Source organism: Lathyrus oleraceus, chromosome 1, assembly GCF_024323335.1.
Source record: "Lathyrus oleraceus cultivar Zhongwan6 chromosome 1, CAAS_Psat_ZW6_1.0, whole genome shotgun sequence".
NCBI lineage: Eukaryota > Viridiplantae > Streptophyta > Magnoliopsida > Fabales > Fabaceae > Lathyrus > Lathyrus oleraceus.
The window spans coordinates 72910423-72931970 of NC_066579.1; the positions used below are offsets into that span (position 1 = coordinate 72910423).

The 21548-nt window shown below is 39.7% G+C and overlaps 1 protein-coding gene across 1 annotated transcript; it reads left to right on the forward strand.

Moving 5' to 3' along the window:
• The first annotated feature begins 203 nt into the window (after positions 1-203).
• LOC127092070 (uncharacterized) lies at positions 204-21392 on the forward strand. Its single transcript, XM_051030854.1, has 3 exons — positions 204-1378; positions 20417-20794; positions 21071-21392. The coding sequence occupies exons 1-3, from the start codon at positions 225-227 to the stop codon at positions 21390-21392; spliced, it is 1854 nt and encodes a 617-aa protein (XP_050886811.1). The 5' UTR covers positions 204-224.
• The last annotated feature ends 156 nt before the right edge of the window (positions 21393-21548 follow it).

The window sequence follows — 21548 nt, forward strand, 5'->3', positions numbered from 1 at the left end:
AGTTGGGTCATATCAGTCCACAGTGTCCTAAGCCGAAGAAAGAGAATCAGTCAGGAGGCAAGGTTTTTGCCTTATCGGGTTCTGAGACTTCTGCAGATGATCGTTTGATCCGAGGTACGTGTTATATTAATGGCTTTCCTCTTGTAGCTATTATTGACACCGGTGCTACTCATTCTTTTATATCTTTGGATTGTGCTGTGAAGCTTAAGTTAGAAATATCTGAGATGCATGGAAGTATGGTGATTGATACTCCTGCGAAGGGTTCAGTGACTACTACTTCAGTCTGCTTGAGTTGTCCTTTGAGTATTTTTGGTAGGGACTTTGGGATAGACCTTGTGTGTCTTCCGCTAGTGCAGATTGATGTTATTCTGGGTATGAACTGGTTGGTGTTTAACCGAGTCTATATCAACTGTTTTGATAAGACTGTGATATTCCCTGAGATTGAGGAAGGAAAGAGTTTGTTTCTCTCAGCGAGGCAGGTGAATGAGGAAGTAGCAGATGGAGCGGAGTTGTTTATGCTGTTAGCGACTTTGGAAGCTAGAGATAAACTGGTGATTGGCGATCTAGCTGTGGTGTGTGATTTCCCTGATGTGTTTCCGGAAGAAGTGAATGAATTACCGCCAGAGCGTGAAGTTGAGTTCTCGATTGATTTGGTACCTGGTACTAGACCGATATCGATGGCTCCTTATCGTATGTCTGCTGTTGAGCTAGCTGAATTGAAGAGTCAGTTGGAAGATTTGTTGGATAAGAAATTCATTCGTCCGAGTGTGTCACCGTGGGGTGCACCAGTGTTGTTGGTTAAGAAGAAAGAAGGTACTATGAGGTTGTGTGTGGACTACAGGCAACTGAATAAAGTGACGATCAAGAATCGGTATCCTTTACCGAGGATTGATGATTTGATGGATCAATTGGTTGGTGCTAGTGTGTTCAGCAAAATAGACTTGAGATCTGGGTATCATCAGATACGTGTGAAAACTGAGGATATTCAGAAGACTGCTTTCAGAACAAGGTATGGACATTATGAGTATTCTGTGATGCCTTTTGGTGTGACTAATGCGCCTGGTGTATTTATGGAGTATATGAATAGGATTTTCCATCCGTACCTAGATCAGTTTGTTGTGGTATTTATTGATGACATTTTGGTGTATTCGAAATCTGAAGAAGAGCATGTTGAGCATTTGAGAGTGGTTTTGGGAGTTCTACGAGAAAAGAAGCTATTTGCTAAACTATCCAAGTGTGAATTTTGGTTAGAAGAAGTTAGTTTTCTTGGTCATGTGATTTCAAGAGGTGGTGTGGCTGTTGATCCTTCTAAGATAGAAGCGGTATCTAGGTGGGAAGCTCCGAAGTCAGTTTCTGAGATAAAGAGTTTCCTTGGTTTGGCTGGTTATTATAGGAAGTTCATTGAGGGATTTTCTAAGTTGGCATTACCGCTGACGATGTTGACAAGAAAGGGGCAAGCGTTTGTTTGGGATTCGAAATGTGAAGAAGGTTTCCAAGAGTTAAAGAGAAGGTTGACTACTGCTCCTATCCTGATATTACCGAGTTCGTCGGAACTATTCGAGGTTTATTGTGATGCTTCATTGTTGGGTTTAGGTGGTGTGTTGATGCAGAATAAGCAGGTTATAGCTTATGCTTCGAGACAGCTAAGGGTTCATGAGAGGAACTATCCGACACATGATTTAGAGTTGGCAGCTGTGGTATTTGTTCTGAAGTTGTGGAGGCATTACTTGTACGGGTCAAGATTTGAAGTTTTCAGTGACCATAAGAGTTTAAAGTATTTGTTTGATCAGAAAGAGCTGAATATGAGACAGAGGAGATGGTTAGAGTTTCTGAAGGATTATGACTTTGGTTTGAATTACCATCCGGGTAAAGCAAATGTAGTAGCTGATGCATTGAGTCGGAAATCATTGCATATGTCTATGTTAATGGTTAAGGAATTGGATTTAATTGAGCAGTTTAGAGACTTGAGTTTGGTGTGTGAGAGTACTCACAATAGTGTTAAATTGGGAATGCTGAAGTTAACAAGTGGTATTCTGGATGAGATCAGAGAGGGTCAGAAATCCGATATGCTTTTGGTTGATAAGTTGACTTTAGTGAATCAAGGTCAAGGTGGTGAATTCAGAGTTGATGAGAATGGTGTTTTGAAATTTGGTAGTCGGGTGTGTATTCCGGATGTTACTGAGCTTAAGAAGAGTATTCTGGAGGAAGGACATCGTAGTGGCTTGAGTATTCATCCTGGGGCTACGAAGATGTATCATGATTTGAAAAAGTTATTTTGGTGGCCGGGAATGAAAAGAGAAATTGCGAGTTTTGTTTATTCCTGTTTGACTTGTCAGAAGTCAAAGATTGAGCATCAGAAGCCGTCTGGGCTAATGCAACCGTTGACTATTCCAGAGTGGAAGTGGGATAGTATCAGTATGGATTTTGTTTCTGGGTTACCGAGGACGAGTAAGAATTTTGAAGCCATTTGGGTGATTGTTGACAGATTGACGAAGTCGGCTCATTTCATTCCGATCAGAATGGATTATCCGTTAGAGAGATTAGCCGAGTTGTATATTGAGAAGATTGTAAGTTTGCATGGTATTCCGTCTAGTATTGTTTCGGACAGAGATCCTAGATTTACATCGAAGTTCTGGGAAGGTTTGCAGAGGGCTTTGGGAACTAAGCTGAGATTGAGTTCTGCATATCATCCGCAGACTGATGGTCAGACTGAGAGGACGATTCAGTCATTAGAGGATCTTTTGAGAGCTTGTGTTTTGGAAAAAAGAGGTGCTTGGGATTGTTATTTGCCTTTGATTGAGTTTACCTACAACAATAGTTTTCATTCGAGCATTGGTATGGCACCGTTTGAAGCTTTGTATGGTAGGAGATGTCGGACACCATTATGTTGGTATGAGTCCGGTGAGAGTGCTGTGGTTGGACCGGAGATTGTTCAACAAACTACAGAAAAGATTAAGATGATTCAGGAGAAGATGAGAATTGCTCAGAGTCGTCAGAAGAGTTATCATGATAAGAGGAGGAAGTCCCTTGAGTTCCAAGAGGGGGACCATGTGTTTCTTCGTGTTACTCCGATAACCGGTGTTGGTCGAGCTTTGAAGTCGAAGAAGTTGACACCTCGATTTATTGGTCCTTATCAGATTTTGGAGAAGATAGGAGAGGTAGCCTATCGCATCGCTTTACCGCCGTCGCTTGCGAATTTGCATGATGTTTTTCATGTGTCTCAGTTGAGGAGGTACATTCATGATCCGTCACATGTAGTCCAAGTAGATGATGTACAGGTGAGAGATAACCTGACTGTTGAAACATCACATATGAGGGTCGAGGATCGAGAGTTGAAGCAGTTGCGGGGTAAAGAGATTGCCTTGGTGAAGGTAGCTTGGGGAGGACCAGCAGGTGGCAATGTGACTTGGGAACTGGAGAGCCAGATGAAGGAGGCTTATCCGGAGTTGTTCGATTGAGGTATGTTTTCGAGGACGAAAACTCTTTTAGTGGGGGAGAGTTGTAACACCCCAATTAAACTAAGCTAATTATTTAATTTAAATTAATATTTTATTTATTAATTTAATTGAATAATTTGAAGTTTGGATTATTATTATTTTATTATTATTTTGGAGTAATAATTATTGGGATAATTATTTATTGGAATAATATATAAGTTGGAATTTAGAAAAATCCCATTTTTGGTAAAAAGGTTAATTTCACGTGAAAAGGGAAAAGAGGCAGAAAGGGCAAAAAGCCAGAGAACGAAGGTTGAAGGAAGGAGAAGCTTGGAGCTCGGAAGCTGCCGGATTAACTCAGGTAAGGGGGGTTTATCATCGATTAACGGGTATTATGGGATGATATGTACTGGGTAGTAATAGACCATTGTTTTACCTCTGATTGGATGATATATGTTGAATTGTGAACTTTGGAGATGAACAAAAATTTGGATTATAATTGACGAAATTTGTAGGAATTAGAGGTAGAAAGGTTAGAAATTTGTGAAATCGAAAGTGTATGATTCGTGTTAGATGATATGAATGAATTGTGTGTGAAATTTGGACTGTAGAAGGTTGAATTGGATAGGTCTCGTAGCAGAGAAAGCCATTGCAGATCTGAGAGCTCTGGTCTCTGGTCATACGCGTATGGCACTAGGCAATACGCGTATGAGATGTTGGTACGCGTATGGGGGGAAGCCTTACGCGTATGGGTGGAAAAGATGGCATTTTGAACGTGAATTGGTCTCTGTTGGTACGCGTAATGGGAAGTTGTTACGCGTAGCGTACGCGTATGGGATAGGAGGTACGCGTATGAGTTGGGCGAGGAAATGCGCAATACGCGTAAGAGAGTAGGCATTACGCGTATGGAGTTGGCCAGGTTTGGGCAATACGCGTATGGCATGGACAGTACGCGTATGGGCAGAGTTGGGATTTTTCCTGAACTGTTGTTGTGCAGTTTTTGGTTGTTTAGGCTGAGTGATGTACTTAGCTGAGATATGATGTTGTAGGGGTCAATTCCCGTTGTTTGAGTGGTATAGGTATTAGTAGAGTGTGCTAATACTGTGTTTGATTATGTGGCATGATATGATATGCTTTTGTGATTAATTATGTTGATAATGTGTGATGGTATACATGATGATGTGAATGTATACATGTGTGAATAGACTGTATTATGGCTTAGAGTGTGAGCATGTGTCTATTCTTGATTATTGTTGATGTTGCATTGCTAGGTGATTAGCATGCATGTTGTGGCCCATTTGGGGTGGTAGCTAATTCCCATGGTGAGGAATTAGTGAGTAAATCATTTTGATTGTTGTTGTTGATGTTTGCATGCTAGGTGATTAGCGTGCATTTCATGGCCCATTTGGGGTGGTAGCTAATTCCCATGGTGAGGAATTAGTGAGTGAGTCACTATGTCTCAAATGAGTGGGACTAGTGAGCTTGGTAGCCGTGCCTGGATTTGGACGGTGAGGTTGAACTATATGTTCACAAATAGTCGGTACCGCATGCATAGAGTCTCATTGCATAATGAATGTATGGCATATGATATGAATGGATGTATTCCAGTATCATATGTGTGTTGTGTGTTGTGTTGTTAATGATTGAATATGATGGAGATTTGTACTGTTGAGTATGATGTTTGAATGGATATTACTGTTGCGGAATGCGTAGTCTAATTAGGGTGAATTAATGTGTTAATTACTTGGCATTACTTGTTGTTCTATAATGCTTATTATATTGATTGAGGAACTCACCCTTACGCCTATTTTTCAGGTAACGAGAAATGAGTTGAGTAGAAGCTAATGCTTGGAGTCTAGAGTAGTTCTTATGGGTCATGCTCTGATAGATGTAACATCGGGAGGGGATGTCTTAATTGATTTAATATTGGTTGTTGATGATTTACATGTATTGTGTTACATGTTTTACATTGAGTTGAATTTTATTCCGCTGCGAATTATGCAAAAGAATCTTATTTTGATTAAATAAATGAGCATGACAGGACATTTTGATAATTTTGTGAAATGATTGTGTGACACCCTTCGGGGCATAATTACTCTGATGAATATATTGTTATTTTAATTATAATAATTTGGGGTATTTAGAAGGGTGTTACAAGAACCACCCAAAGGGAGTGTACTAGGGTTTAAACCTGCCAGACATGTTCTATCAGAGGTTCCCATAATCATCGTTCCATCTTTCGAATATTATCGGAGGAACGAATACTCGTATTCCAAGAATATTCTCAAGAGAAACTCTTATGAGTGTAGTATCGCGTAACAATCGTATCAGAACTGACATCTGAACGACCTCCGCACTACGGTCCTAAAAATAGGCCAAGATGGGTTTGGTAAACTAAGGTCCTTGGCTTCTGCGGAACATGATTGAAAGAATAATGCCTAACCACAAATAACTTGTGTGACATTATTAGTTCAACATGACCTCCACCAAGTGAATGGGCTCGCAAGTCAACTGGCTAAGGAATACTCCACACCAGTCAACAAGACTATGCCATTCTCCTATCCTAGAGTGCACTCGAGTTCGGGTACAGAACTCATCCCACAGATCACCAAAGCAAACAGCAATGTATATCAAGCAATTCACACATTACAATCCATACAGTTATCCCAAATTGTACAAAAATATGTCATATAACAGATAACAATATATCATACAACAATGGTGAAAAGTAGGCAATACCACCAAGGATTCTGGTGAGAGATGTTCCCCAGCAGAGTCGCCACTTTTCTGTAGCGGTGTATTCGTCGCTATATGATCTATCGATTAAATCATAAGCAAGAGATACATTGAAATTTCGAGTCGCCACCGCACTTTTATTTATCCAAAGGACTGGCTAAAAAGCGAACAAAAGCCTAAGAAGTTTTACACGTAGAAAACTAATAAAAAGATCAGAGAGTCTGGATAAGGGGTAAATTACGCAATGGGAAGGTGTTAGGCACCCATCACGTCCTAGGTACTCCTAGGGAGCCCTTTTCACACTTGTTGTAAAAGATTGTTATTTGTTATGACATATTTATTGTGCAAACATGATTGGGATGATGAGAAAAGAATATACATTTTTTATTGGGTTATTGGTTTTTGTGTTCGAACGGATGAACCCGCTGCCTACGTACCTTCCATCAAAGGTAAGGATCAAAACGCCGTAGTTCGGCTAAAAGATTTCCAAAAGTTGGTGGATTCAATTTTAAACACAAGCACTGAGGCTTTTCATTATCAATGGGAGAACACTCGACCAAAAACAACATCCACCATGCGAGGATAGCTTCGACGTACTAGAGGGGTTAGCCCTATTTTCAGTACGGAAGTCTTACTGTCGACTCACTAAGGATAGGCAAGATTTACATCAACCACAATGATAATTGAAACCTATGGCTAATGCATGAAAAGATTAATGGACAAAGCCAAAACAAGTGAATGAGTGAAGTTAATTGATTGTGATTATGAAAGTGAAGTCAGAGTATAATTAAGATCAATTCAAATAAGTATTATGAAATGAAGTTTGAAAAAAAGGTCAAGGACTTGAGTCCAGGTTTTTAATTTGAAAACATGAAGATGTTTGCACAACACTTATGTCAAATTTGAAAGATAAAGTGTGAAAAAGTCTAGGACATAATGAATGATGAATGGATGAGGATGGGATTGTAAAACTTCTTAGAAGGTTCACTTCTTGAAATCATATAACAGATGATTCAAGTGTGTCCTTTGGAATAGCAATGGATAATAATAAACAACAAAGCAAAGAAAGGCGGATACCGGATGCCAATCAATGGTCTTATACCAATCTCCTAAAACAAAACGGGATATCAGAGGCCACTCTATGGACTTACACTAATCTCCACAGGCAAAGAAATAAAAAGCGGATACCGGATACCAATAGATGGGCTTACACCAGTCTCCTAAAACAGAATAGGATATCAGAAGCCACTCAATGGTCTTATACTAATCTCCTCAGAAGAAAACAAAAATGAAACATGGAAATCAACTGCCAATCTATCTGGACTTAGGTTAACTCCACAGTATGGTCCTAGGAAATCCAATGCCACATTACAGGGACTTACAATGGATCCTCACATACAAGAACAAAAGCAACAATATGATCACAGGAATGCAAATGCCAACTTGCTGGGACTTACAGTTGCAACCTCACATAAACAGAGAAAGTAAAAACATGGATGTCAGATGCCAATCTGTCTGGGCTTACTCTAACATACACAGTATGATCCTAGGAAAACAAATGCCAACTTGCAGGGACTTACAGTTGTATCCTCACATACAAGTAAACAAAGGAACATGTGATCATAGGAAAGCAAATGCCAACTTGCAGGGACTTACAGTTGCTTCCTCACATACAATCAAATAAATGCATTAGGCAAAGATAAGATGAGTGGCCAAGGTGATGGTCTTATACTCACTTCCATATCATAGGAGCAATGGCCAATGGATGGTCTTACAATTGTCCTCAATGGGTAAACAACAAATGACAATATCACAAAGACAAATGAGATGATTGTGCATTAATGAGCAATTAATGATGATGAGTGCACAAAGCATGAAAGCAAACATGTGTATATGAAGCAATCAGTCAATCAATGAATATCAAAACAGCACACTCTATAGCCAAAACAAGGGGGCTCACACAAGAGGGTTTGACTATGAAAGTCCACTGTAATAGGTAAATGTCGCTCTTAACCTTGCCATTGAGAGGCTAAGGTGAAGCAGATGAAAAGGAGATGAGGGGTGTGCCTCATTGCTTCTATCCCTGATCAGGGAGAGCATATAAGAAAGTGTGGGAGCTCAGAAAGATGGAGCTCTTTCCACATTATTGACTCGATTGATCTTGGGTTTTTATCTCGATGCTTCAACCATGTAATGGGAGCAAGGAGAGGACTCACTGAATAGTAGGGGATAGGTTGCTTATCCCTTTGATCTACCAATTGCCTTACTTGAAGGACTTTTCCTGCTTGGGACAAATTTAAACACACACAGGCATTGCCTCTTAAGGAGGACTTCAGACAGTTTGCCCGGTCAAATAACAGACCGGGTCTCCAGACTACATGAAGAAGAAAGGTTTATACCTCAAAAGCAATTGCTAAATAGCAAAGCAAGCAACTAAAGCAACTAAAGTGTACCTGAAAAAGTCAAACTTATTAGTAAACAGTTCAACAGTTTAAAACAAAAGGAATGGATAAACAACAGTCAACCACAGAGGGACCAATGTGCAAAGCACAAGACTCAACTATATGAGTCACACCTACAAAACAAGGGTTAGCACATGATATATATAATCCAACTCAATCAAATTTGGATGATCATTGAGGCATTGGTGCTTAACCTGAAACATTAACTCAATTGTAAGCTCAAAAGACCACTAGGACTAGCCTAGGGTCAAAGATGAAAGAAAAGGTCAAAACAGCAAAGAAAAGTCAACCCAATTCATGTTAAAACATTTAAGAAGCTAGCACAATTGGTTTCACAATCAAATCATGCATCATTATCATTTCATAGGCCAAAGAAGTCAAACATGGCAAAATGAAGCATACAAAAGGTCAACAGCAAGACCAAGCTTAAAAGCAGTCATAACCAATTCTAAAAATTATGAAATAAATCATACTCAATCACAATCCATAACATAGCATGCATATTAAATTTCAGTTCAATTGGATCATGGGAAGATAGTCAAATAAAATCAAGAAGTCAACACAATTTCAATTGTGCACCAAGAAGGTCAACAAACATGTATCAACTTCAAAAATTCATAACAAATTGAAAACATATGAGAAATGGATGGGATTAACACCAATGCAAAGCTCAAGATGTCTAGCATGCACATATGAAATTTCATGATCATTCAATAAGATATGAGAATTTCACAAAGGATTTGGCAAGATGTGTCACACAAAGTCAACATTTGACTAGGCATGGAAGAAAATTCACAAACAAATTGGAAACAGCATGGTTAAATCCAAGAAAATTCATACACAAACTAGACATGTAAGAGATCATTCATGCAAAATTTGGGGTCATTTGGATGTCATGAAGCATATGAACAAAAATCATGAAAATGCACAACATTGGTGTGACACAAATTGTCACACCCTACTTCAGAAATTCATATCTAGCAAACCACAAATGATAAATGCACAATCTTTACATGGAAACAAAGATAAATGAGTCTAGTTTCACCACAAAAAATTTCAGGGGCAATGGATACATTCTCATCATTTCACAAAAGGAATGGCCAGAGGTATCAATTAGCATACATGTTGAGAAACTTAATACCATAAAAAATCCAGCCACACAAAAAATTATTAAAAATCATAATAAAATACTAGACATTCTTGTGAAAATGATGGAAAAAATCTCATGATTTTTGGAGTTAAAATGAAGGAGAAATGGATTTTACAAGTTGATGAACAAATTGTAGCAACATGAACAAAATGACATGGAATAGTGAGTCAAAGTGTGGTCAGCGTGGCAATTTTGTAATTCAGCGTGTCACTTATCAAAACTCTGTGTTTCAGGCCACGAAACGGAATGTTTTCATTGGTTGATGGCCAATGGAACAGTGCAGAGGGCCAATCGGGTTTTCACGTTTTCTGGGTTCAAAAACCCTTAGGGTTTATACAACAGCAGCTCATTTGTTCATCTTCATCAATCATCATGGCAAAACGAAACTCAAACAAAATCATGCAAACCACATGGTAACACAACCGTAATATTCATGCAACATAGAACAACAGCAGCCAACAAGAAAATCTGGGAAATGGCTCTAGGGTTTCAACAGCAACATGTATGTTCATCTTCATGTAATCATCCAAAATAAAATTCGACAGCATCAAGCATACAGCATGGCAATTGGCAGTTATGCAACATCAAACAACAGTAAGCCAAACATATATCATGTGAATTTCTGGAGAATCAATTAGGGTTCATCATAACAGCAGAGCATCATCATTACCATTCAATCATAAAAAATCAAAATGCTCAGAAATCCATGGCAGGCATATCAATAGCATCATCAAACATCAGGTAGCATAAATCCATCAAGCATTAGCACTAAATCGAGTTAACCAACCAGAAATCATGCAAAACAAAAATGTCCAACAAGCTTTAGACTCAGATTTCTCCTAGCATGGTTAATCATTTTCAATGATTTAAGGTTCAAAACAAACAGCACATCAAGGTCTACAGTAAGCATAGCATAGTTTAAGAAACGGAGTAAGTCGAAATCTTACCAAAACTGAAGCAAGGTGATGAAATGGCTGTTGTTCGACTATGAGATAATGAAACAGATGAAGTTTGTAGCTCCAAATGCTGAATGCTCGAGGACTTTGAGCTTAACCATGTCGATTCCAACTCAAAAACACATCTGCCATTGTTGGAGCTTGGAAATAACAGAGCTCGAAATGATGGTTACAGCTAGTACTCTTTCCTTGCAAAGGCCTCCAAATGCTTTGTATGTGAAGGAACAAACCAAAGATGCAAGGGTTCTTTTGAGTTTTTTAACAGAAAAATGCAAGTATGCAAAAATGGAAAAAATGAGAGAGTGAGGATTTCTGGTCGGCTGCTGTCATTCTCTAGGGTTCAAATGAGCAGAAAATCACTTTAAATATGACTGTTTAAGGTCTGTAATCCATGTGCTAAACTGGTTTTGTTTTAATGAAATGATTTGCATTTTTGCTAAGTTTTGCACAAGTGAATATGGAGGTGTAACTCTTGCACGAATTGGGCTTGATACAGGCTGTGAACAGACCTTCCAATTTGCTGTTTTTGGTCTGCTCAAGGATTGCTAACATTGCCTTGTTTTAATGAAGCCATTTGCAAAAATTTCAAGTTATGCACCTTATGCCAAAATGGTGATATGATGGTATCATGAGCATGAATTTGGACTTGGATCATGTTGCAAATACCATATGAAACAAATCCCAATTGGCCAAAGTGAGAAAAAACAATAAATCAAAAAGTCAACTATTGGTCAAACTTGATTTTTAAATGAAATAGGTCAAAAAATGCCATTTTGATTGGCAGGGTTTTGGAGGATGAAATTTATATTTTTGGAAAGAGGAGGAAAAATGTGGTTTGTAGGAAAAAACCCCACCAAATTTGGCCTTATGGTTCATGAGATATGGCTTGTTGAAGTTCACAAATTTTTGAAATTGAATTGATCATATCTTGACAACCACACATGGGATTTGGGTGTTCTTGGACTTTTTGAAAATGGGAGAACAAGATCTTCAACTTTCATGTTGGGCAAAAATTCATTTGAAGCTTGTATCATGATGTAAGTTGAGGATCAAGAAGTTTCCATTTTTGGCAGTTGAAATTACAGGTCCACTTTCTATTTTGGGAAATTTCTGATTTTACTTCAAATTCTTCCATGATGAGGTTTGGCATGATATATGAGGCTTATATGAGCATGAATGAACTTCTTCAAATCAATTCTATCCATCAAATCACTGATTAAATCCACAGTTGACCAAGTTTGACTTTTCTAGGGTTTTGGATGACTGAAGCATTTCTGATGAATTCCAAACCCTAATTCCTTGAGAACTTGATTCCAAATGATGTCCCAAGTTGCATGAACTCTTGATTATTGATCATGGTGCCCAAATTCTGCAAGAATGGCCACCATCCACTGCTTTGACTGACTTTTGACTGTCTTTGACCTAATTGCTGATGATTGCTTCAACTGCAAGCAACAAGGTTAGACTGACAATATTTTTGTACTTTTTGGTTAGTAAACATATGAAAGGCAAAGATATACAAATGCAAAGCATGCTTGGTGATCAAGAAACAACTCACAAGGCAACCTACCCACTAGGAGGGAAACCAGAGCATGCAGTGATCCTTGAGGCCATGATATGATATGATATGGGCCATGAGGGATCTTAGGGCCAAAATTGGGGTCTTACACATCTGCAAAATATGAAAGGAAACAACACACACCAAACAAACAGATTAGACAGCAAAGTCATTTTTCAAAAGACTGTCAGGCTCGCTGCTGCTTCGCCTAGCGAAGTGGCAGCGAACGCTCGCCCCAGGTTCGCCTAGCGAGTGCTAGCGAACCTTACGGGTTTTTGGGGTTTTCAGCATGTTCAAAGAATATTTCCCAAAACCTATACTCTAATGGTTCCAACATCAGAACCTAATGATTTATCAATTAAATAACTGTTCTATGCTATTTGGGATTACATATTTACATTCAAAACCTAAAATCCCCAATTCCAAAACCTAAAATCCCAATTTGCAAAACCGAAAATCCCACATGCAAACCCAAGGTTTCCCATACCACAACTCATCCTAATTGACATTCAAATTGGAAATATAAAGTTCAAACAAAAAGAAAATGTAGTAGGGCAAACCTTAGTTACAGTGATTTGATTGAAATGAAGTGAGCAGGGTTTGCAATGGACCGAATAGAGATGGAGTGTTAGTGAGAGTGATGCAAATGAGAGAGTGTGGAGAGCTCTGTAAAAAAATTTCTCAGCAGGGTTGCAAAACAGCAAAGTTGTGTTAGGGCAAAAATGAGTTCCCTGCTGAGATTTAAATAAGTGCTGTCATGCAGCGCTCGCTGCTGCCTCGCCTAGCGAGCAGCTAGCGAGTCTGCTCGCTACTGCCTCGCCTAGAGAGCAGCTAGCGAGTCTGACAGCAAATGCCTTTTCAAAGGCAGCAATTCATGTTCAGACAGCATGGTTAGCACTAGGAAACCCAACACAACACAACACAAAAAACAGTAAATACTTACAATGTTGGGGTGCCTCCCAACTAGCGCTTGTTTAACGTCGGCTAAGCTCGACGGTGCGATGCTCGCAGAGGAGCATCAAGCGGAATTGTGTAGCTTCCGCGCTCTACTTTGTTGTTTGAGCTCCCGGGATCCCTTTTGTTGAGCAACCTCCTCAAGGGCCTTGTCGTCTTCAAGAGGTTCTTGATGAACCTTTGATAAAATCTAATACCACCCTTTTTCGGAACTATTTGCACAACGCTCACCCATTCACCGTCGGCGATAGAACAATTCATCCCGGCCTCTACCAGTTTGACAACCTCTTTCTTCCTCAGCACCCGCATCAATTGATTCTCTTCGTTTGCGGACAAATTATTGCTAATGATCACGGGTTTAGCACAGTTATCATCAAGGTACACATATTTCAAATGTGGCTCCAGTTTTGGGTCCTCCACTATATTGGTCATATCCACACCTTCCCTTGTCTCTTTATGATAGACAAGTTCTCCGTAAGCCTCTAATTCATTCAACCATGCTTCCATCTTTTTTTCTTTAGTTTTGGTCGAAAGTTGGTAGACTCCGATAAGAGGTCTTTCGGAAGGATTAGAAATATGGACCTGGTTTGCCACCTCCACTAGCTTCTCCTCTGTGGCATCGATTCGGAAAGAATCATGTTTATCATTGAGATGCTTTTTGGCTTCAAACAGATGGAAGGCTACCTCTTCATTTTGGACCCTTACCTTCATCAAACTGTTATCTACGTCTATCATCATGCGCGCGGTTTTCATGAATGGTCGGCCCAAGATAAGCGGAGCATCATCATCTTCTTCCATATCAATAATAATAAAATCAACCGGGAAGAAGAATTTATCAACTTTTACTAACATGTCTTGAGCCACTCCATAAGGTGCAGTGGTAGATTTATCAGCAAGTTGCAAAGTCATCTTCGCAGGTTTGATATCAACATTTCCCAATCTTTTGATAATGGACAGTGGAATTAAATTGATGCTAGATCCCAAATCAATCAAGCCATTACCCATGTAGGTGTCTCCGATGGTTACAGGTAGAGCGACTCGTCCCGGATCGGATTCCTTCCTTGGGAGGGTTTTTTGAATGATGGCACTACATCGTGCATCAAGCAAGATTGTCTCAGGTTCCGTGTGCCTCCGTTTTTTTGTAAGTATGTCCTTCATGAATTTGGCATACTTGGGCATTTGCTCCAAGGCTTCGGCAAACGGAATGTTGATTTGCAATTGTTTAAAGATACCCATGAACCGGGCGTAATGTCGTTCATTCTCCCGTTTGGACGGGGCATGAGGATAAGGAAGGTTTTAGATTGGAGTAGCGCTCACTACCTCCTTTCCTTTAGCAATTCTAGAACTCCTCCATCTAGGTTTTTTTACTGGCTCCACCACTACTTCATCACTTGTATTTTTCTCAATCTCCACACTTTTTTTCTTTTCAACTTCACCATTCTTTTCGTTATTTTCAACTTCTTCCTCCTTACTCCACTCCCCCACTTCGCCATCAATATTTTCCTCAACTATTTCCTCCTCATTTTCTCTCTCAACTCTTTTTTTATTCTCACTCATCAATTCCCTCCCACTTCTCGTTGTGATCGCCTTACAATACTCCTTAGGATTTGTTTGCATGGTTGCCGAAAAGGAAGGACCGGTTTGTTGTTCCGCGAGTTGCTTAGCAAGTTGCCCAACTTGAGTCTCTAGATTTTTTATGGCCGCGTCATTGCTCTTTTGGTTAGCCATTGACATTTGCATGAATTGCGTCAATGTCTCTTCCAATTTAGAAGTTACAACCGGCGGTTGTTGAGATTGATAAGGATTTTGGGGAGGGTTTTGACGGCTAGAAGAACCACCTCCATAACCTTGGTTTTGGTAATAGTTACTTCTAGGTTGGAACCCTTGGTTCCCTTGGAAATGTTGTTGTTGATTTTGAGGGTTTGGTTGATAAGGTTGTTGTTGTTGTTGTTGTTTTTGTTGTCTCGGTTGATAGTCCCGTTGATTGGCCATGTAGTTTACTTCGTCAAAACCGGGAGGTGGACAAAATCCGGTGTCATGTTCACCTTTACAAAGTTCACAACAAGCTATTTGTTTAGCTTTTGACGGTTCTCTTAACTCTTTGATTTGTTGCGTTAAGAGTTCCACTTGTTGTGAGATGAGCTTGTTTTGGGCAAGGATGGCATCGTTCGTCCCTAGCTCAAGCACTCCCGACTTCTTCAAAGAGTTTCCTCGACTTTGACTCTGAAGATCATTTAAAGCCATTCGATTTATGATGTTTGTGGCTTCTTCGGCACTTTTTGACAATAAAGAACCACCCGAGGTCGCATCCAACAACGTCTTGCAGTTTGGTTGAAGTCCATTTTTGAAGATATGGATTTGAGTCAATTCATCAAATCCATGCCCTTTACATTTCCGAAGCATGGACTTGAATCTTTCCCACGCTTCATTTAATGATTCACTGGTTCCTTGTGAAAACACCGAGATGGCCGTCTTGGATTCCATGAATCGGTTATGGGAGAAAAATCTTTCGATGAATTTCTCTTCTAACACGTTCCAGTCTGTCATTACGGCTGGTGTTTGATCTAGGTACCAATCCTTTGCTTTACCGAGCAAAGCGTGGGGAAATAATCGTCTGAACAACGGAAGCTCCTGAGCCTGATCCACTCCGGCAGCCAATGCTATCTCATAAAATTTTGTGAGAAAAGCAAATGGGTCTTCATGGTCCATTCCGGTGAATGGACTTCCATATAATAAATTTAGAGTTCCCGTTTTCATCTCAGCTTGCCTTCCTGTGTGGTTGGCAAACTGAGCGGTGTTCCGTGGACTATTTATGCATGGAGTAGAAATAGGTGGTGGTGGTGGTGGCTGCTCCATGTTTGGTATGAATGGTTGTGGATTTGTGGTCGAAGAACTTTCTCCTTGCTCTTGGCGTTGTCTAGCCTGCTGCCTCCTACGTCTCGTTTTGCTATTGTTCCTCCTTGCGGTTCTTTCGATCTCAGGATCAAAAAGAAGTTCGTCCACAGGGATTTGCCCTCGCATAAAACGTAAGCTGCACACTAAACCAAACAAATTACAAGCACAAGTCAAAAATTCAAAAGCTAAAAATTAAGCAACCATTGCGATGCTCGCAATATCAATTTACAATCCCCGGCAACGGCGCCATTTTGTTAGTTGTAAATTTACGTGTCGGGTTTTTGTTATCGTATCCACAGGGATTGTAAGATATCACCGCCGTTCGATGGTTATATTAATTCTAACTCAATGTAACAATAGGGTTTTGGTTGGTTGTCACGTTATCTTGCATAAAAAGGTAATAAATTGCGGTAAAAGTTTTGGTTTGAATAAATGAGAAATATTGCCAAAGTTAGGGTTCGATGATCACTTTGCATGTATTTGTTCGGTCAACAATCTTATAAACTCCTTTAGATGATAAATCATTTCACAAAGTCCTCCCAATATGTTTCTCTCGAACACACATTGTGAGTTTTCCCATTTTGATCCATTGTTTCTCTCGAACACAATCTATCAAAATGACAACTTTTTGGTTCAACCTTATGGTGAACAAAATCATTCATTACTATCTCTAGCTAACAAATAAGATTGGATAAAAACCTAGGTCAAGTGTTGGTAAACATCTCTCGATCATAAACCAACACAAAGAGTTTTAAATAGAAACAAAGTTTTCATCATATATTCACCATTAAAGAGTTTACACATGAAGATCCTTACATTTACACACAAAGCTAGTAATCACCTACATCTAACCTTGACAAATGGATGACTTAGCTACTCATTTTCATGGTAGCTTGGTCGGCAAGTTTCGGAAGAAGGTTGATCAACATCCAAGTCGGATAATCAAGATTGGATGGGAATCCACCTTCTTTTTGTAGAAGATGGTTACAAGATGAAGAGAAATGAAATCTAGGGCATAAAATCTCCCAAGAACAATGCTGTAAAATATCTCTAAGAAAGTACAAAAGTGGAAAAATTAGGTAAAACTAAGTATGGCTCTCAAAAGTGGCACTTGCTACTTATAGAGCTGTACTGGGCTGTCATGCTCGCTAGGCGAGCAGAATGGCTCGCCTAGCGAGGGTCTAATTGAGGCACCAGAGGCCCCTGCGCCCAGAGAAACAGCCTACTCAGACTGTCATGTTCGCCTAGCGAACAGAACCTTCGCCTAGCGAAGGTCACGCTTCAACCCTCGCTCCAGCGAGGTTGAGAGGTTTGGCTACTGGAATGCTCGCTGGGAACTCGCTAGAGCCTCGCCTAGCGAGTGAGTGCTGGCTGCGCTTTTCACCAAAACTGAACGAACTCGCTACCACCTTCGCTAGCAGCTCGCCTAGCGAATTTATTGATATTTTACTGGAGCTTTTCGCTAGCAGCTCGCCTAGCGAGCAGGCTGATGAATGCTTGTTTTCTTTGGTTCCTTTGCCAACTTTCTTGTGTCTTCATTTTCAATTATTTCATGCCTTCTTCCTGCACAATAACACACAAATCAAAGGTACCAAGATCGTTTATCAATGTAATGCATTTCATGTAAAACAAAGGTGGTTTTGACAATTTAGCAAGGAAATAGAGTGAAAGATGCCACATATGATAGCTCAAATAAGCACTTTTGGGCATCTAACACTAATTAATTGTAAAACTTTGCCTTTAAATATGTGATCTTGGACCTCTCTTTGTTACCCTACGATTACGGTATTACGGTCTTGTCCCGCGAATATGGGGATACACTTAGCAAAGACCCTTCGGTTAAATCATCATAGTCCCTCGAATGTTGCCTTTGTCCCTCGATGACCCTTCGGTGTAGCCTACGGTTAAATGATGATTGTCCCTTTGAATGCTAAGGTATCCTCACAACTGTTGCCTTCAATGACCAATCGATGACCCTACGATGACCCTTTTACATCCAAAGGACAAAACTACTTACTTCTCAATAGTAAGGACAGTTTTACCCTCGTAAGGATAGGAAATGCCCATAAAGACCTTGGGTAGGTATAACTCTTAATTGCTTACTCACAACCTAAAATACCTTTCACACCTCACACCTTTCAAAACATCTTTCAGAAAATCACCACTTGGTATACATTCGTACTAGAATCATTGCCGGGTTATATTTTTCTAAACGACTTTCAAAACTAAACGAGATAACCACTTTGTATATATTCATTCAAGAATCATTACAAAGTTAGATTCTCCTTTTCAAAACATTTTCTAAACATTTCTCAAACACTTTTTCAAACAAGAAAAACATAAGTGATTAAGCAATTAAGAGCCCATGGATAACCATGGATACAAAGGGTGCTAACACCTTCCCTTTGTATAATGTACCTCCCGAACCCAAAAATATAAATTAAGGTCTTTCCTGTTCTTTTCCACCTTTCCTTATTGGATAAAAGAAAAGTCGGTGGCGACTCTTGCTAACCGCGACATTTGCTTTCCAAAGCAAAACACACAAAGTCAGTTCACCGTATGACAATGTGTATATGAACATGTAGTGTGATGGGTTTGTTGGAAGAAGGAGTGGGTGTTTGTTAGAAATGGATTAACAAAGGAAAAATAGTGTATGTGAAGTGAAGATGTGGAATTTTGAGAAGACCAATCGATTGGTCCCTACAACCAATCGATTGCACAACCCTTTGTTTTGAAGAAAAATGTAATTTTAGTAGGACCAATTGATTGACAGTGTATTACAATCGATTGCACAAACTTTCTATTTATGAACAGTGGAAAATTTTAGTGAGCCAATCGATTGACACTCAGGATCAATCGATTGATCCTCTGCAAACTTTGAAAAACAGAAATGTGAGAGGAACCAGTCGATTGACTTATGTTAAAAACTTAAAAATCCATTTCTTAAGTGTTTCTAAGTGCATTCTTCCAACCATTAATCAATTGTGATACTATGCTTGTGTTGAATACATGCTAATGGTGAAAATTACATGATGAATCTAGTAAGTTAAGCTAGGATTGGTATTAGGCCATGAGTTAGGTTTATAACTTAGATAACATTGGATGACGGTATTCATTCGTACGACGCTTATGTGGAGGTCGTGGATGAATTGTTGCCATGATTGATAATGAGACGCATTGTATGGAACATGCCATGTTATTGTTGTGTATTGTGGTGAATGAAGTCACCTGTGATTGATGGATCTTGTTACGGTTTGTGGAACCGATGGTTTTTGGAACCGATCATGTATTCAGAATGTGTGTTTTTATGTGATGGTGCACATCTCTATTTGTTATGCTTAGATGAGTAAGCATTGGGATGTGAGACTGATGATTCGAGCCTCAATTGGGTTTGAGTCCCAACCACGGCGGACATGGGGGAAAGGTGGACACCTAAGTGGGTTATATTCTCATACAGTGAAAGAGACCCTAAGTGGGTTAGATTCCCATACGGGTGACGGTCGCTTGAAATGGGGATTAAGCCTCATAGAGGACCCGATATCCACCGCAAAAGTCAAATCATACAAGCATGCAAGAACCAGACCTGACTTAGACGTAAGTCCGTTCGGGAATTGATGTTTCGTGATCTGAATAATGATCGTAGTTGAGTTATGAGAACTCAGGTGCATGTTGCCATACATTGCGATTTAGTTTCCCCATCGCTTAAGTCTCCGTTCCCTTGTTGACTTGAGTTGATTATTGATTAGAAAAAAACCTGTAGAGCCGAGTGGACCCATAAGATAGGGAACCCACTGAGATTATTATCTCACCCCATGTTGTTGATTGTTTTTTAGGTGGTTCTGAGCAAGTGAAGGGTAAGGGCAAGATAGAGTGACATCTTGCTTACCTGATGACTGGATGGCTTTTCCGCTGTGTAGATATTTTTGGGATCATTGTTTAATGATCTAGCTCTTAGTTTTTATTTTGGGCACTTTTGTGTACATTTTGTGCCATGTTATGTTTCTTTTGGACATGTATGTATATGTACACTATGCTGCTAAGCGCTTATGTATTTTAGTACCAATTTTACCCTATGTATAATATGTATTCTAGACATATATTATATGTGGGTGTTACAGTGGGTATCAGAGCAGGTCGTATCCTTGACCTAGCTATGAAATATTATAAGTATTTCTTTCTACCTCATATGTGGGTTGTCATCATTGTCCTTGGTGTTATATTCATAGTATTGAGCCTGATCAACTTAATCCTATTTGTATGACATTCAGGATCATGGCTGACAGACGCAGAGGTCGTGGTAGACCCGGAACCCAGAATTCAGACTTTGAACCGCCAAGTGGTAGTGAAGGTTTTCAAAGGCCTCAGTTCATGCAACAGATACAACAACAACAGAATCAATTCATGCAACAGATGATGCAACATTGGAATGGTGGTTTTCATCCTCAAGGGGTTCCACAAGAAGCTACAGGTGGTACTTCCCGAGAATTCTTCCGCATGAATCCTCCTGAATTCCATGGTGGGTTGAATCCTGTGAAGGCTCAGGAGTGGATAACCAGCATGGAAAGGATTTTTCAGATAGTGCATTGTAGTGAAGAGAATAAGGTTGTGTTTGCTTCTCACATGATGAGAGGTCCGACTGTGAGATGGTGGGAGAGTGCTTTGACTCTTATGACCAATCAAGGAGTACCTAGGGATTGGGAGCATTTTAAGACTATTTTCCTGAATAATTATTTTCCTAGTTCCTTGAGGACTCAGAAAGAGTTTGAGTTTCAACAGCTTTGACATGGTACTATGACAGTAGTTGCGTATGCTGAGAAGTTTGAAGATATGACTGCTTATTCTAGATAAGCCGCGTACGCACCGAATGAGAGGTGGAAGATTGATCAGTTTCTGTTTGGTTTAAGGGGTGAAATTTCTCATAGTGTTTCTCAAAGCGAATTCACTACTTATGATGAATTGTTAAGGAAATTCTATGTGACTGAGAACAGTTTGAAGAAAGTTCAAGAAGAAAGGGATCAATATAGTAGTGGACAGAGAAACCAAGGGAGGCCAGGAAGCCAGTCCAGGCCTAGATCTCAGGCTTTCAAAGGAAAACAGGTGCAACACGCAAGACCTAACCATCCACCTCAATGTCAAGTGTGTAAGAAGTCTCATTTTGGAAGATATGCTGGAAGTGGAGTTAGGTGTTTTACTAGTCAGAGGGAGGGACACATGTCTTGGGAATGTCCTCAGAATAAGAATTAGATGCAGGGGAGGAGCGTCAATCGAGTTTATACTTTGGATGCAAGGAAGGCTAAGAGCAACAATGCCTTAATTGCTGGTACGTGTCTCGTCAATGATCATCCTTGTTTTGTATTGTTTGATTGTGGGGTGACGCACTCTTTTGTATCAATTCAGTGC